Source organism: Crinia signifera, chromosome 3 (assembly GCF_055691185.1).
Source record: "Crinia signifera chromosome 3, ASM5569118v1, whole genome shotgun sequence".
NCBI lineage: Eukaryota > Metazoa > Chordata > Amphibia > Anura > Myobatrachidae > Crinia > Crinia signifera.
Window position 1 is genome coordinate 15,893,776 of NC_139219.1, and position 18,297 is coordinate 15,912,072.

An 18,297-nucleotide genomic window follows, 5' to 3' on the forward strand; every position below is an offset into this window, starting at 1 on the left:
CAACAGTACATCTTAAGGCATAGACTTAATGCTATTATAGAAAAGATGCTTCTGTCTTGAAACCGAAGTGAAAAAGACAGTCCTGTGGGATTTCTGCAAGGTAGAACCTTGGTTTCTAGGTCACCCTGTGCAGGTCCAGTCGGGTGATGCAAAAAGGGTGGTTTGTTATCAACCACTAGGGCGACACTCTGAGTGAGCCGGCTATGAGCCTACGGCCACACCACTCTGAACACGCCTGATCTCGTCTGATCTTGGAAGCCAAGCAGGGTCAGGCCTGGTTAGTACTTGGATGGGAGGCCGTCTGGGAATACCAGGTGCTGTAGGTTTAGGCCTCCCGCTTCTTCCAATGGGTGCAGCGCAAGATCCCGGCCTTGTTGGCAAAACTATACCGGCAGATGGACCCTCCCTTCGGAGGTGTTCCTGTGGTTGGTAGGCCATTGGGGTGGACCAATGGTGGATTGATGGCTTTGCGTCACATTTACCAGGTCACCCTGTATGTGTCCAGGTCTCGAGACCCTGCAGGTTACAGAGTCCACGCTCTGTTATGTCAGTCCAGTGGCTATTCGTTCGGAGGTAGGCTTTTCCCCATTTTTGCTCCTCCTCAAAGTAATTTGTACATTAAAAGTGGAGGTGGGGGCACCTTAATCCAGGAGAATCTGGTTCTCGGATCTGTGAACCCTGTTAGGGGTCTCACTTATCTGTCTGCCTCTGGGGCCAGAACTGCTCACAGGGCTGTTAAGACAACCTTATTAAGAGCCACGGATTGAATTCAATCCCAGAATTTACCGTTTGTCTAGGGTTTTGTCCTTTCGGTAGAAGTAGTGGGGGCTGGCCTCCGCCTGTTTCTTTAAAGCAACAGGGCTCGGCTCTCTCCTTTGTATTCCACAGCCTATGAGCTCTGTGGTATGATCTCCGCTCATTCTTGCAGGGGGTCCTGCAGATCCAACCTCTGGTTGTTACAAACATGGTGGTTTGATAAAATCTTTCTCTGATTCTTTGGGCCCTTTAGGGCTCTTTACAGGCTAACTGGGACAACGGTTTTCCTGTTGACCGTTGCTGCTGGGTGTCTGCCCGGTAGGCTCTGTTAGGTCAATCGCCTTTCATAGTCTTTCATTCTCATAGAACGGATTCTTTGAAACGTTACTTTACACCTCACAAGGTGGTTCCTGAATTTCAGGTCATCCAGGAGATAGTGATCCCTGCCCTTTGTAGGCCGGCGGTCTCTCCTGGGCATCAACTGGAGATGGTCTGTGCTTTGCACGTCTGTAATACTTTGGCCATCTGACTCTCTCTTTATCCAATAGAGAATTTATAAGAGGGGCTGGTCTGCTACCATGCAGACTATTGCCAGCCGATATCTGCGGTCGTTTATCAAGCAGGATTCCTTGTTCACCTCACTCCCCGTTCTTGCAGGGGTACGGGCTCATTCCACTACATCTGTGGGTGTGTTTCGGGCTTTTACAGGTGGTGCAACGGCAGAGCAACTTGGCAAGGCGGCAACTTGGTCGTCTGCCAACGATTTCTTACGCTTTTTTGCGTTTGTTATGTTTGCCTCTCAGAACTCGGCATTCGGCCACAATATATTGGCCGCGGCACAGGCGCGTCCCCACCCTTAGGTGGCTGCTTTAGGACATCCCAATGTAATCCCTCTGGCCCCTGACGTCTGCCGCAGAAGAAAACGAGATTTATGTCTTACCTGTTAAATCTCTTTCTTCGAGGACGTCAGGGGCCACAGGGATCCCTCCCTGCCGCGCCTGCTTCATGGTATTGAAGTTCATAGTTCCTCCGTTGAGTGAACTTAGTTAAAAGTTCCTTTGTTGAGGTACTTATACATGTCACAGTTATGGTTTCTCTGTTGAGCAACCACACACACATATATTTGTTAAATGTGTTACTGTATGGGTTTCTCTTCCTTCTTTCTTGTCTCCTGCCTGGCTTTGGGAAAAACTGAAAGTAAGCTAGCCTAGGAGGCGGGGTAGAGGAGGGAGGAGCCAGGGCTGTCTCTGGGCAGTCCAGAAGTTTTATCCTTTCTGGTGCTGGAAAGGTCGTGACCTCACTCTCTACCCAATGTAATCCCTGTGGCCCCTGACGTCCTCGAAGAAAGAGATTTAACAGGTAAGACATAAATCTCGTTTTTATTTATTTTAATTTGTTTTTAAGTTCCTAAGAGCGACAGGGTCCAGTATACGTTTTTCTCCTGGAGTCAATATTTGTGCATGTAATTGATCTACAAATTAAGCTTTTCATATATTATTTCCCAACTGTATTATTACTTTAAAGTTTGAAAACTGCTTTGCAAGTTTTAAGACTTTACTCTAGTTTATATCTCTGAGGTTTGCTGCAAAACTTTCTCAGATAAGCAATAAGTTTATATATGTCATCTTTGATTTTCATTTGTTGAGTGCATCCCTTATACACAGTACATTTTACATGTCCTGTGTGTATGTCACATATTTTGGCATGCAACTGCATCTTCCCAGGGAAATTTCTCAAAGGTTGCCCAGGAGAGGACATAGAAACATAGAATTTGACGGCAGATAAGAAACACTTGGCCCATCTTGTCTGCCCCCTTTTTTTTTTTTAACATATTACTACCTCAAACCATATTTGATCCTTATTTTTTTGTACGGATATCAGTATGCCTATCCCAAGCATGTTTACATTGTTCTACTGTATTTGCCTCTACCACCTCTGATGGGAGGTTATTCCACTTATCCACTACTCTTTCTGTGAAGTCTTCCTCCCTCTGAACCAAAATAAGGCCCTAGTGTCAGTGCCTGTCCTCGTGTTCTGCTGCTCCTCTTCCTGTGAAGAATGTCTCCCACCTGTACCTTCCTCCCCCTAGTGTCAGTGCATGTCCTCGTGTTCTGTTGCTCCTCTTCCTGTGAAGAATGTCTCCCACCTGTACCTTCCTCCCTCTAGTGTCAGTGCATGTCCTCGTGTTCTGTTGCTCCTCTTCCTGTGAAGAATGTCTCCCACCTGTACCTTTCTCCCCCTAGTGTCAGTGCATGTCCTTGTGTTCTGCTGCTCCTCTTCCTGTGAAGAATGTCTCCCACCTGTACCTTCCTCCCCCTAGTGTCAGTGCATGTCCTTGTGTTCTCCTGCTCCTCTTCCTGTGAGGAATGTCTCCCACCTGTACCTTCCTCCCCCTAGTGTCAGTGCATGTCCTCGTGTTCTGTTGCTCCTCTTCCTGTGAAGAATGTCTCCCACCTGTAACTTGTTAAAACCCTTGACACTTCTGTGCTGGGGGACCAGTGCCTTCAAAATATGTCAGGAACAATTTTCTAGTGCATAAAGAGGGCATTGTGGACAGTGCTTGCAAAGGTACAAGGCCAGGTTCCCCAGCAGTGGAACCTAAACCCAGACCTTCTTTTTTTTGGTCCTTTTTGCCTTTGCACAGAGATTTTAGCCCCCTCAAGGGGCTAGGGTCCCTTGTCCCTGTGGAGATAAATCCAGGGCCAGGTTTGGTCAAACCTGTGGATAAACAGATGGAATGACAACCGGACTCCCACCTGGGAGCACCCAGGGTGAGGGGCTGTTTTACACGGATTTGCTACAGACAGCATTTTACCTCTATGAGCGAGGCCTAATGACTTGGGGTTGTGCTCTGGACTTCCAGGGGCACCCTCAACTCCAGTGATTCAAGACGGGTCTTGCTGTCAATATATCCAAAGCAGAAGCCATCACTGGTTTTTACATTTAGCCAGTTCCTCATCCAGAAGCTGAACAGCTCCCTCCACCCCATCTGTAACGTAAAGGGCCCACATCCTACATGTAATGGGATGTGATTTAGTGCTAAACTCTCATGTCTTCATGCCAATCTCACAGATCATTGTGATCCGTACATGCTTCTGTCAGGAGAAGTTTGCACCTTAGAGGAGCTCTGCCTCTCATTCGCTCTAGGCATCCCATAGAGCTCAATGTTCTGGAAATAACATTTAGCTTTATGATGGGAACCAGTGTTTGTGGCTGAGCGCAAAGTTAATTGACCTAAACTACAAGGTTATAAAGGTCAAACTTGTAGTTTAGGTCAATTTACTTTGGTAACCCGAAGATCAGAGCATTGGAGTACGAAGAATCTCTTCCTCGTAGCCTGTGCTGCAACATGTATTTCATTCAGATATTTCTTGTGCTGCTCCAAGTTCTACCGCTGCATCTTTGTACCTTTTTATCGTTTGTGTGAGGGGCTATGAATGATAAAGGTGGAGCTACTTCTGTTCTTCTGCCTCCGGTAGTGAAACTAATTAATTAATATAATGGATTATTTGGTCAGATAACCAATCGGTCTTCTTGTGTGTTCTCTGTAGGTCCCCAGCTATCGGCTTGCTTCAGCTCTGTGCCAGCAAATTCTCCCCGACCGCGTCCTCTGGAACCGGTATTGCAAGCTTCCTGAGCAAGGACGTAGACGGAACCCAAAGATCTCAGTGCTCTACTACACAAGCGTCACCAGGCAATCCTAGAACCCCACAGAGCTCGAAGCAAGATACGGAGATGAGAACTCCCAACAGCATTCAACTCTTGTTCCAGAGAGCGGCAGACAAGACAAGAGATAAAAGAGAAGCACAAACCTCAACCTCTAGTGTTTGCGTGTCTCCTGAGCGATCTCCCGAGAAACCGGACAGTGTGAGAACAGAGTCCGACTGTAGGTCGTTCTTCCTGGCCAATTCTCGGCGGCAGCTGAACCTTCAGGAGACGGATCTTGCAGCCACTCCACAAGACACACATGACTCTCTAGAGGAAGCGAGTGGTTTCCTGGACGGTTCTTCTACCAGCTCCGATCCATGTCCAACAGAGGACAACAGCAAACAGTGCAAGGAGGACTTGGTGAACTGTGAGAAGTGTGACCAGACCATCCTGGTGTGGGACCTCCCAGAGCACATGGATTATCACTTTGCCCAGGAATTGCAGGACTCTTTCTCTACTCCCAGTCCCAGAACAGCTACACCTGCCCTCACACCCACAGTCAGACCAAAGAACAAAGCTAAAAACCAGGCAACACCAAGTGCAAAACGCTCCCGGAGTGAGGGTAGCAGGACTCTGGATTCATTTTTCAAAAGGGCCCCTCCGTGACGTCCATCGACGACACGTGTCCAAGGAAAAAACTTTTATTCCTCATATATTGTTTGGAATTATGTGAAATACTGGTCCATGCAAAACACTGGATGTGAATCCTGGAGAGATCATCCCAATGGGAAATACCAGACGTTTCAGTGATCAAAACAGCATCCCCTCTATATGGGCACTGAGTGGTTGTCTCTGGGATGGTCCTCCACTTCCATTGTAGATTTTATGTGCAAAGATTATATACATATATTATGTGTTGTTAACAGGTGTATACAATAGTGTTCACTCCTCTGGGCCCGCCCCTCCAGCTGGAACACCCCTCCCCCCATCACAGAGCAGGCATTTCCGTTTAGCGGTGTGTCAGCTATTCCAGCCGCATCCGGTCCCCCACCGCTCTCAGCCTGTCAGCGCGGCAGATGGGGCAGGGTGCATTAAGTTTAAAAAAAAGCCAAAACTCCTAGAGGGAACACTAGTATTGTACACATTATATATGTAATCTAATTTTAAAAGAAATAAAAGTTTACCATTTGCTTAAAGATTGGGTTGTGAATATTTTTCTACTGTATTATATAAGTCTTCACACAAATGCAGGAAAAATGTAGTGCCAACAGATCGGAATCCTTTCCTGAAAACAATATATACATACGGTAATTAGCTTGTAAAAGTATTCAACTCCCTATAAGTTATCAGGTTTTCCTGTGTTACAAATAACATAGACAGATTGTTCCAGGCAGTATTTTATTGTGAACCAGTAAATGTACTGTCAGAGTCGCCATATGTGTAGGATGTAGCCAGGGAGAGTGTTGCATCTCCAACTGTGCTCTACTATTGTGGGGTCCTGTAACACCTAGATCAGGCCTGGCCAACCTATAGCTCTCCAGATGTTGTGAAACGACATTTCTCCTTCATCCTCTGGGGACACTGAAGTACTACGCTGGGGATAGTGTGGTGTTATGGAGGAGTTGGCACTTTAAGAACTTGAAATGTGGTGTGGCTCCTCCCCCTCTATCCCCCCCTCAGACTCCAGTCTTAGTTTAGTGCCCGGAGGAGTAGGATCCCTGGGCAAGAGGCTCCCGCAGGAGTCTCTGTTTGTCCTTATTTTATTTATTTTTTGTTGTTTATTATGAAGTGTGCAGGCAGCCTGGGTGTTAGAGTGTGTACACACGGTTCGATGTTCTGTGCAATCCGATGTACGATTCGATGTTTTGTCCGATTTTTACTTTTCCCTTTTTTTTTTTTTTTTTCTCTACTCCTTGAGATATGCCTTAAGATATGCTTAAGATTTTGACTTTTTACCATACAATTTGCTATGCGATTTCCTATTTGATTTACTATGCGATTTCCTATGTGCCTTACATGTTGTTATCATAATCCAGCTAACCTCAGTATATCTCCCCCACTGACTATACCCCTCCTCCACAATCTCAACCAGGGCATCTTAGACTAATCCAAATTTGAAGATATTTCCTCAAGGACAACAGTCTGTCCTTTCTCCTCTACTGTTAGTATGTCACTAATACTAATAGGAATAAATTATGATACAATGAAATAATAAAATATAAAAAATAATAAAAAATAAAAAAATAATAATAAATCTCAAAAAACTTAAAAACACAAACAACCATTAATAAAAACCAAAAAATAATTTAAAAATTAAAAAAAACAAAATAATAAGTTTTGATTAAAAAACCATAATCACAAATTGTTACTTATATATTCCTCTTTTTATAAACACAGCAAGCAATCCCTCGCTGGAATCTACCAAAATAAACATTCTTTAAAAGTGATAAACCAGCTTAAACTCTCAAATCTGCAATCACAGACACCAGCAAACAGCCCATTGGCTGTCAAAATTGTCAATCGGAGACTATCCAATACTATTGGTCAGGAATCAGAATAAAGGGCAGTTGCCCTCAAACAAGATGGCGCTGCATGAAGAAGCCAAGGAGGCGAAACACGTGTTCAAGCAGGCGCCCCACGTTACCCCCACTAGAGCAAGACGGACCTGGCTCTCCCTTCCTAATCCCCCTGCATACAGCCGACTTCCAAACCGCAAGTACGCATCCTGACGCCCGCCGCGAGTTACGACGGCACCAGAAGTGACTACAAGCCGTTTCCGGCGTTCCCTCAGCAATTAGGACGCATCGCCGCACTTCTCCAGCCGCATCTCGGCTACGGACAGCTTTCACCACCCCCGCTATCGGGCTCCCTGGATCCTTCCCCCCAGCCGGCACGCTAGAGGATAAGGTACAGGAGTTGCCACAGTCTGGATCCTCAGCTGTGGTACACTCCACCAACAAATGCCAGTATTATACCTGTATACTATTGTCTGTTTAACCCCAGGCTCTTCAAGTTGCACAAATTGACTATATCTGACACTTATTGCATTAGTCACGATATCCAGGCTCACACATTTTTTTGAGTGATTAGGCTGTATTGTCCCAATACTTGCACTTAGCTATCGTTTGCCAGCAAATCACAGTGCTTCTGGAGGATCAAAGTTCTGTTACATTGCTCTTATGGTTACACTGTGACCTAATATCAGACCTTCAAACAAATTGTATCAATACCAATGACTGATCTTTTTCATTTGTAACAAAACCGTGTGTATATAGCAACAAAAGTGTGAGACACAGACACTGGAACTAAAGCCGCATAAATAATCTAGCTATTGCAAATCTGTCATCAGATACCTGTTCAGTGCATCCAGCGTATTATTATTATTATAATTTTTTTCTTACTACTTGCTGCGAATGATTTATTTGTAAATTGTACGTTGTTGGTACCTGATACAGTTGCGTGACATATACTTAAAATCTTTTGCCTTTTTGTCCCAAATTATTTGGGTTTATTTCTTGTCTTTTGGATGCTATCCAGCAGTTAACCTGGGCTGTTGGGTCGTGACACAATTCACAATAAGTATACCACCATACCTCACTGGTGTGCCCAAACCCGTCTCGAACTTGGAAGCCAAGCAGTGAAGGGCCAGGGCAGTATCCAGGTGGGTGACCCCTGGAGAAGTCCAGGTGTGGTACTACACCTGGGTATCCCAGTCAACAGACAAACAGCACAGGAGCCGCCTACTGCTCGATTTCAATTATAATAAATTTTTTTTAGCTCACTTATAGAGCCACCCCGTAACGTGGGGTTGCTGATACCCCAACCTGTGTAACAGTTTGGGGCTACCAACTCATTTTTGCCACCTTTGGTCACTCTGGTTATTATACCGCTGATGATCACATGCAACAAATGATAAATTATACGTGTGGTTAACTTCAAAAATTGATAGTTGTATCAGTAATTTTCATACACTAGTACCACACAACAAAAATTAAACAAGAGACTCAAAACAATTTTTATTGTACTCATGCGTCATGCCGCTATATCCTAACAAGTCCACATTAAAAGTTATGTCTTAAATAATAAGTAATATACATTATATTTTCAAAGAGTGCGCCCAAAAAGCGTTTACTTTCTTTTGTTTTGCTTCTTGCGAACACAAAACAAACCCACCCTCAGTTATTGTTACTGAACGCTGGGCGCACCACCAACCATATAACCACCGGCATTTAGATTAAGTGGTTTTTTATGTTGGTTACAATAAATTGGTTACAATAATATCAATCAAATAATTGTTTCAGCTGTGCGGGTCCTTTCCCTCTTCTTCCTTGTATCTGTGTGGCTGTGTTTGAGTGTGCTGAGTGAAGGAAGTGTTTGTATTGGATTGCATTATGGCAACAAAAGCTTCTGGCTCTAAGGCCCCATACACACCAGAAAGATCAGGATCGTCTAACGATCGTCTAACGATTTTGTGTGCACTTTCCTGCGGCGCTCTCCCGTGGCCTTTTAACGATGTGCTAACGATCGTGTTCTATGTTCCATACGATTTACTAACGATGTACTCACGATACGACATCGCACATGATGGTCGTACGACAGTCGGATGTGCGGATCGTGAGTGCATCGTGAGTGCACTGGTCACGGTCGTTTTTGGAATGTAAATAAAGGGCCGGGCTACCAGAGGGGAGACAAGGTGGGGACAAAAGAACACAAAGAATTATGGGCTGGGCTAGCAGAGGAGGGTAACAAGACTAGGAGCCATTTTGCAGGACCTCATTTCTGCTTTGTGACTAGTGAGGCTTGGTGTATACCTGCTGAACGCAGCACATTGCTATTTTTGTCTGCTTTGTTTTTGCATTCCTTCTGAATGCTGCACATTGCTATTTTTGGCTGCTTTGTTTTTGCATTCCTGCAGAACGCTGCACATTGCTATTTTTGGCTGCTTTGTTTTTGCATTGCTGAACAAAGTGTGTTTTTTTCCCCCATTTTGCTTTTTTGAATTATGGATTCGTTCCAGCAAGATTTCCTGCTTTCCTACGTTGTGCTCAGGGTGAGGAGGATGAGGGCCCAGCGTAGGAAGGCTCGATCCTGCTGGACCAAGCAGTGGCTCCTGGGACGACAAGCGCGGTCTCATATGCCCCTGCTGATGGAGATTCGCGAGAATAATCCCCAGGATTATCGCAATTTCCTTCGCATGGACGATGAGACCTTCCAGGAGCTGCTGCGTCTGGTCACCCCCCACATCCAGAAGCAGGATACCAAGTACCGGATGGCTATCCCTGCTGAGGACCGGCTGGTGGTAACCCTCAGGTTTCTGGCTACAGGACGATCGCTGGCGGACCTCAAGTTTGGATCCATCATCTCCCCGCAAGCGTTGGGACTCATCATCCCGGAGACCTGTAAAGCCATCGTGAAGGTCCTGCAGCATCAGTATTGCAAGGTAAGGAAAAATATACCACACACTTGTAGTGAAAAGATAACGTTTTTTATTTAAATAATGGAACTGTGAGTTTCACAAATACTGATAATTTTTTTTTTTTTTTACAGTATAAATATAAAAATTGCCAAAAAAGTTATGCAAATATCAAAAATATAAAGCAAATGTATTGTCTTTGTTCGGACATGAGGTAGATCTCAGTATGACACATGGTGCTTGTGCAGATAATGCATGTCCCCTCCACCTCACGTGATGCATAGTGCAGATGCAATAGTCCTGGCACCATTGATATGCACTATGTGCCACGTGGCCATGTCCTTTGTCTGTACCACAAGTACCATGTGTCATACAGCACATTGAGTACACATAATTTTTAAAAGTGCTTTGTGTTGATTTAAATATTGTTATCCTAAATGCTTATATAGTAATGTTGTTTATTTAAATATTGCAAGAACATTATATTAATTGACTGGAATGCAGCAAGGGGGCAGCATGGCAGACGACGCATGTAGCGCGGACAACAAAAGCACCCTCATGCATCCATGGCGCATAGTGCAGAAGTAGTGGTCCCGGCCCCATTGCTCTGCACTCTGCGCCACTGTAGCATGAAGGTCCTTTCATTGTCTGCACAACATGCACCATGTGCCATACTGCTCCAAGCATGGACCTATAGAAAGAACACACATAGCATATAAAACATAGGCAAAGTGCCCTAAAAATAACAAGGCATTTCAAATGCTTCATTGCCATGCGGCAAGGGACAGTATGGCAGACGACGCATGTAGCGCGGACAACAAAAGCACCCTCATGCATCCATGGCGCATAGTGCAGAAGTAGTGGTCCCGGCCCCATTGCTCTGCACTCTGCGCCACTGTAGCATGAAGGTCCTTTCATTGTCTGCACAACATGCACCATGTGCCATACTGCTCCAAGCATGGACCTATAGAAAGAACACACATAGCATATAAAACATAGGCAAAGTGCCCTAAAAATAACAAGGCATTTCAAATGCTTCATTGCCATGCGGCAAGGGACAGTATGGCAGACGACGCATGTAGCGCGGACAACAAAAGCACCCTCATGCATCCATGGCGCATAGTGCAGAAGTAGTGGTCTCGGCCCCATTGCTCTGCACTCTGGGCCACTGTAGCATGAAGGTCCTTTCATTGTCTGCACAACATGCACCATGTGCCATACTGCTCCAAGCATGGACCTATAGAAAGAACACACATAGCATATAAAACATAGGCAAAGTGCCATAACTACTAAAATTATTTTAACTTAAAACCAAACCAGTGCCTCATTGCCTTGCAGTATGGAGCAGTAGAGAGACGGCGCTTGTAGCGCAGATAAAGAAAGGGACTCATGATTACCTGTTGCATACTGCATATACAATGGTCCCGGCCCCATTGTTCTACAAGTATGCAACAAGTCAGCATGGCCATTATCTCCGCCACAAGCACCGTGTTACATACTACTCCATGCCAACTGCGAAATAATTCTATGGGATGCGGTCATAAATCTTGCAAAACCGGTGTATCATCCAGGTTCGTGCTGTCTCCCAACAATGTTGTATACATGTGACTGTACCGGGGTGGGGTCTGAGGTTGGGTACAGGATTGTCTAATGGGCGGGGTGTTTAAAGGCAATGATGCAATGGCTGGTGAGGGTACGGCAGGCATCTGTTGCAGCGTCTGGTGCAATGGAAGAAGCCCCATCAGTGTGGTTTTGATTGACAGGCGGCCCTGTCGGCCCATAAACAGGAGTTCGCTTGTGACGCGTTCGAACGCCATCTGTTGGTCCGGATGTAGCTTCCGTAAGCCATCAGCCATGTACTTTCCAAAGGTGTCAAACTCATCAGATGGCCTACGCAGCACCTGTTCGGCTCGAACCAGAATATCATCGGGTTCTTGTTCAGGAACTGCCTTGGTTCTGCGTTTTTTCTTTTTGCCAAATAGTTGAGGCGGGGTGGGGGTTTCCGGAACTCCATAGATTGTTCCCGATGAGTCTTGTGGCTCTGGGGTTGGATTAGGGGTTGAGGTGTGGACCACCTCTATCTCTGTACTTGTTGTCTGTGGAAAAGAAAACAACAACAATTAGTTAACATCACCTTCTCTTTTTTTCAGTTCCCCAACACCGTTCAGGAGTGGCAAAACATCGCTGCTGAATTTGATGAGGCGTGGAACTTTCCTAATTGTGGAGGAGCCATCGATGGGAAACACGTCCGGATCAATCAGCCACCCCACAGCGGTTCGTACTACTTCAACTACAAGGGGTACTTCAGTATTGTGCTGATGGCTGTGGTCAATGCGAACTACGAGTTCCTCTTTGTGGATGTCGGCAGGAATGGTCGGGCCTCAGATGGTGGAACTTTGAAGGACACCAAGTTCTACCACAGGCTCGCCTCCAACACCATGCACTTGCCCACAGCTCAACAAACCAAGCATGGGCTGAACTTTGTATTTGTTGCGGACGAGGCATTTGGGCTTCATGAACACATCATGAAGCCCTATGCCAAGCGTGTACTGGACCACGACAAACGGGTGTTCAACTACAGGCTCTCCAGGGCACGCCGGCTTGTGGAAAGTGCATTCGGGATAATGGCCAGCAGATTCCGCATTTTCCACACAGCCATCAACCTCCGGCTGGATAAAATTGACTGGGCCGTCATGGCGTGCTGCGTCCTGCACAATTTACTTCGCCGCAAAGAAAGGGCACATCGCCCGGCAGGACCAGCACCGCCGGAGGACCCAGATGATCCCAGGGAGGTTGCCCCAATTGTGTCCCTGGAGATGCCGGCCCAGCAGTACCGGGGGACAGCACGAGCCAAACAGGTCAGGGACCAATATAAGGCATATTTCAATGGTGTTGGTGCTGTCCCCTGGCAGGAAGACCACATTTAAAATCTTTTTGGATAAAGGAACAAAAAAATGATTGAAAGAAAGAAATGGGGCAAAGGGGTGATATACACATTGGACCAGTACTTACTGATAACGGCTGGGAACTTTCATCCATGGCCGCTGTCACGTCATCCGCCTCGCCTTCCACCATCATGCAGAGCCCTCGCCTTGGCACCTCCTGGCTGAGTGTGAAGGTCAGCAAGTGGTAATACCACAGCGACGTCTCATACACCTCTCCTGCACCAGCACCGGACCTTTTGGAAGACTGTATTTTTTTATGTTCCTTAAGAAACACAGTCCGCAAATTCTGGATCTTTTTACGGACCCATTCCGTATCAGCCTCTGGGTTGTAGCTCTTGCTAAATTCAAGGAGATCTTGCAGCGCTTGAGCTCTTTTGATTTTATTGCTATAGTCTTTCGACTTTGTCTTCCAGAGGCATTCAAGTTCGCGGTATTTCTCTATGAATGCCTCCACAAACTCCTGTTCTTTGGCCAGTGCCTGGGACATTCCTGCCAAAAAAAAAAAAAATTTGACAATAGTCTATGTACATATTTTTCAAATGTCAATAGTTTGGTTAATATAAATAGTAGTTAAAATTAAATGTTTCATTAAACTGTATATAATTAATAAAAATAAATGTTTTGTTTTTATACATTTAAGAAATTTTAATAAATCATATTTCTATACATTTATCATCTTTACATTACATTTAGTGGTGGTGGCATAATATTTGGTAGGTAGGCCGCAGGGGAAGATTGGCGGCTGGGCTGGCATAATACATCTGGCCACCTTTATTAGTGGGCAGCGGGGACCCAGGTGGGGTGTTGAGTTCAGCGGTGGCCTGGTATGGGCAGCGGGGACCCAGGTGGGGTGTTGAGGTCAGAGGTGGCCTGGTATGGGCAGCGGGGACCCAGGTGGGGTGTTGAGTTCAGCGGTGGCCTGGTATGGGCAGCGGGGACCCAGGTGGGGTGTTGAGTTCAGCGGTGGCCTGGTATGGGCAGCGGGGACCCAGGTGGGGTGTTGAGGTCAGCGGTGGCCTGGTATGGGCAGCGGGGACCCAGGTGGGGTGTTGAGGTCAGAGGTGGCCTGGTATGGGCAGCGGGGACCCAGGTGGGGTGTTGAGTTCAGCGGTGGCCTGGTATGGGCAGCGGGGACCCAGGTGGGGTGTTGAGGTCAGCGGTGGCCTGGTATGGGCAGCGGGGACCCAGGTGGGGTGTTGAGGTCAGCGGTGGCCTGCTTACCTGCTGTCAGGTGCGCGCAGTAGAAGACGCCGTGTGCTCCTTCGCTGCTGCATCCACGGGGCAATATGGCTGCGGTAGGAGTGTCCAGGAACTCGCGCGAAAACACGGATCGGATGGATGGTCGCGACGACGGAAGCACACTCAATGTGCTAACGATGTGCATATGATCAACACACAATCTGCGGTCGGATCGGCTGATTCTGCTGCAGGAGGCAAAACCGCCAATGCGACATACGAGCTGACGGGAGCGCGCATCCAATCGTTAACGACCACAATCGTGAGTAAAAAACAAACGATAGTGATAAGATTCATGCACAACCGTCGTTACGAACGACGAATTGTACCCTAATCTTGCATGAATCTTTCTGGTGTGTATGGGGCCTAAGGCTTCTCAGAAGCTGTTCACTTGCACTCAGTGTAATCAGCAATTTACACAACATGTGAAAGGTGTGTCACTGTGTAAGGATTGCTATAAAGGAGGGGCTGTTCAACAGCAAGCTGCTCTCCTTAATGCTGAAGGGGTTACAAGTGTGTTAGCTACCTTAGCTTCTGAGCTGGCAGCGTCTCGTAGGGACAGGGAGATTTTACATTCTCATCTGTCTACTATGTCTTCTGCTGAGCCTTCATGGGCCAGAGAGTTGATTAGGTCAGTGGATTCGCTGGTACAATCCACCGTTATGCCTACACAGTCCAGCGCCCCTCCTCCACCTAAAAAAAGGGGTGCTCCTTTGGTTTTGAGGATTGATACCTCTGATGAGGAGGAAGTTAACCCTCTAGAAGAGGGGGAGTGCCAGGCGTTGGATGATACCTTTGCGCCTGTGGATGAAGAGCAGGGTGTTCAGGATGAGGCTCAAGGTTTAGAGGCCTTGATTCAGGCTATTAAGGTGACCCTTAATGTTACTGAGCAAGAACCTCCTGCTCCGGTTTCTATTTTTGGCCGTCCTGTTAAGGCTGCGGTAACTTTTCCTGAGTCCATAGAGTTGGAGAAGCCTCTGTTGGACATTTGGAAAGTGCCTGAGAAAAAGTTTCAGTTATCCAGGCGCTTTAAGGCGTCTTACCCTTTTGCCCCGGAAGCCAGGGCGAAATGGGAGAACCCGCCGTTAGCGGACGCATCCGTCTCTAAGCTTTCGAAGAAGGCAGCGCTTCCCATTCCGGGAGCGGTGGCCCAGAAGGAGGCGCCAGATAGGCGTTTGGAGGCGGGGCTTAAGCACATCTTTTCTACGGCTGGGGTCTCTTTGCGTCCTATTTTTGTTATCTCCTGGGTCAGCAGGGCCATGGAGAAATGGGCAGAGGATTTGTCCAGGGGCTTGGAGGAGCAGAGGCCTCCTGAGGAGTTAGCTCAGTTGGCTGATCAAATGCGGGAATCCGCGGCATATATTGGAGAGGCGGCCAGGGATTCGGCTTCACTGGTGGCAAGGATCTCGGCTCTGTCTATTACAGCCAGACGGTCTTTGTGGCTTAAGTCTTGGCAGGCGGAGGCGGATATAAAAAAAGCAGTGGAAGCTCTTCCCTTTACGGGGGATGTTCTTTTTGGCCCAGAGCTGGATAGATTAATTGCTCAGACGACAGGGGGTAAATCTACCTTCCTCCCTTCCTCAGCGCCTCCTCCGAAAAAACCTTACCAGGGTCCGGCTTTTCGCTCCTTTCGAGGGGCCCCGAAATTTAGAGGTAAGTCCAGAGGTTCCTTTACCTCGGGCCGTGGTAGAGGTAGAGGCTTTGGCGCCGCCACCTCCGCCGCGAACCCTGGCTCCCAGCGTGCAGACGCCAAGCAGCCAGAAAAGCCCGCGGCATGACGCCCTCCCCTCCTACCTGGGGGATCCCAGAGTAGGAGCGCGGCTTCTGGATTTCCGGCAGGCCTGGGAAGAATCCTGCAAGGACAAGTGGGTTCTCTCAGTCGTGTCTCGGGGATACAAACTAGAGTTTGCCGGTTCTCCTCCTAAACAGTTTTTTACGATGGGTCTTCCGCATGCGGAAAAAGACTCTCAGTTACTACTCCAAGCAGTTCAGCGGTTGTTATCAGCCGGCGTGGTAATGCATGTCCCAACCGATCAACGCAAAGAGGGTGTTTTATTCTCCTCTTTTCCTGGTTCCAAAACCAGACGGGTCGGTAAGGCCGATCTTAAATTTAAAGAAGCTGAACGAGTACATTATGTACCACAGATTCAAAATGGAGTCGCTTCGCTCGGTGGTGGCAGGTCTGGAACCGGGGGAATATTTGGCATCCTTGGACGTCAAGGATGCCTATCTACATATTCCCATTTACGACTTACACCAGAGGTTCCTTCGGTTCGCAATCAAGGACCAACATTTTCAATTTCGGGCTCTGCCCTTTGGCCTGTCATCGGCGCCTCGCCTTTTCACCAAGGTAATGGCAGTCATGGTTGCCTTTCTCCACACACTAGGAGTCAAGATTGTTCCGTATCTGGACGATTTGTTGATAAAAGCCGGATCCAAGAGTCAGCTGGAACAGGCGCTTCACGTGACTTGTCAGACCTTGATTCGGCATGGCTGGATTCTAAACTATGGGAAATCCCAGATGGTACCTTCCCAAAGGATTTTGTTTCTTGGACTGATTCTGGACACAGAAGTACAGCGGGTCTTCCTTCCCTTGGAGAAATTTGCCTCGATTCAGGACTTGGTGAAGCAGGTGCTTCGTCCTCGGAGGGTGTCGGTGCACCTTTGCATTCGGTTGCTTGGCAAGATGGTCGCCTCCTTCGAGGCTCTGCCTTTCGGCCGTTTCCACTCCAGGACTTTTCAACTCGATCTGTTGAGACAGTGGTCGGGTTCGCATGTCCACATGCACAGGACGGTAATTCTTTCACCCTGCAGTCGGCTGTCCCTTCACTGGTGGCTTCACACGGCCAATCTGTTGGAGGGGCGTCGGTTCGGAGTCTGGGAGTGGACTATCATCACAACGGATGCCAGCCTGAGGGGCTGGGGGGCGGTTGTGATGGGACGTCACTTTCAGGGCCGTTGGTCTCCGCAGGAATCAAGGCTGCCGATAAATATTCTGGAGATTCGGGCTATCCGTCTGGCTCTTCTCAAGGCGGACCTGTTCATCAGAGGGAAGCCGATCCGAATTCAGTCGGACAATGCCACGGCTGTGGCATATATCAACAGACAGGGAGGAACGCGCAGTCGGGCAGCTATGCAGGAGGTACGCCCGATCCTTCAATGGGCGGAGAGGAATTCTCTGGCCTTCTCGGCGGTGTTCATTCCAGGGGTGGACAATTGGGAAGCGGACTACTTAAGTCGCCAGGATGTGCACCCAGGGGAGTGGGCACTGCATCCGGAGGTGTTTGGCCAGATTGTCAATCGTTGGGGGTTACCTCAGATAGACATGATGGCATCCAAACGGAATTGCAAGGTGGCTCAGTATTGTTCCAGGTCACGAGATCCGGAGGCAGTGGCGACGGATGCTCTGACCGCAGAGTGGAATTACCATCTAATCTATGTGTTCCCTCCGTTACCCTTGATTCAGTTAGTACTCAAACGGATCAAGCGCGAGAAGGCAACGGTGATTTTCATAGCTCCAAATTGGCCTCGTCGGCCTTGGTTTGCCGATCTTCAGGGGCTCCTGATAGATCAACCCTGGCTACTGCCTCAAAGAGAGGATCTATTGCAACAGGGACCATTCGTCTACCAAGAATTAAGGCAGCTGCGTTTGACGGCGTGGCTGTTGAGGCCGAGCTGCTGAGTAGGCGTGGGGTACCTAAAGAGGTCATTCCCACAATGATGAGAGCCAGGAAGGAGGTTACTTCCCGGCATTATTACAGGATTTGGAAGGCTTATGTGTCGTGGTGTGAACGACACAAGTGCCCTACAGCTGTTTTTTCTTTGTCCCGATTGTTGAGGTTTCTGCAATCAGGGTTTGAGGCGGGCCTTCGTTTAGGGTCCCTTAAGGTCCAGGTGTCCGCCTTGTCGGTTTTCTTTCATAGGCGATTAGCCTTGATGCCGGAAATACAAACATTTTTGAATGGGGTTCTAAGGCTGCAGCCTCCGGTAAGACCTCCGGAAGAACCTTGGGATCTTCCTTTGGTGCTGGACTATCTCAAGTCGGAGGTGTTTGAGCCTTTAGAATCTATTGATTTACGTTTACTTACCTGGAAGACGGTGATCTTACTGGCTTTGGCATCGGCTAGAAGAGTGTCTGACCTCAGTGCTCTCTCATGTTGTTCTCCGTATTTGGTGTTCCACTCAGATAGGGCGGAACTCCGGACTAGATTGGATTACTTGCTAAAGGTGGTGACGGCTTATCATCTTAATCAGCCAATCGTGGTTCCGGCCTTGACAGGAGAGTTCGCTTCACTGGAT

At 47.6% G+C, this 18,297-nt stretch overlaps 2 protein-coding genes and 2 pseudogenes across 2 annotated transcripts in view; 3 read left to right on the forward strand and 1 right to left on the reverse strand.

Moving 5' to 3' along the window:
- POLH (DNA polymerase eta) overlaps window positions 1-5,316 on the forward strand; it is a 28,983-nt gene extending 23,667 nt beyond the window's left edge. The window contains exon 11 of the mRNA XM_083175370.1: window positions 4,308-5,316. Within this exon, the coding sequence (XP_083031496.1) occupies window positions 4,308-5,070 (763 nt within the window). The 3' untranslated portion in view covers window positions 5,071-5,316. The remainder of the gene's footprint in view (window positions 1-4,307) is intronic.
- On the forward strand, window positions 208-326 carry LOC146065709 (5S ribosomal RNA; annotated as a pseudogene).
- Window positions 5,317-7,983: 2,667 nt separating the features above from the next.
- On the forward strand, window positions 7,984-8,102 carry LOC146065433 (5S ribosomal RNA; annotated as a pseudogene).
- Window positions 8,103-10,988: 2,886 nt separating this feature from the next.
- Window positions 10,989-13,621, reverse strand: LOC146063205 (uncharacterized). Its single transcript, XM_083175371.1, has 2 exons — window positions 12,830-13,621; window positions 10,989-11,913 (listed from the first exon to the last, which is right to left on the reverse strand). Exons 1-2 carry the CDS (start codon window positions 13,247-13,249, stop codon window positions 11,356-11,358), a joined length of 978 nt encoding a protein of 325 aa, XP_083031497.1. The 5' UTR covers window positions 13,250-13,621; the 3' UTR covers window positions 10,989-11,355.
- Between the last annotated feature and the right edge of the window lie 4,676 nt (window positions 13,622-18,297).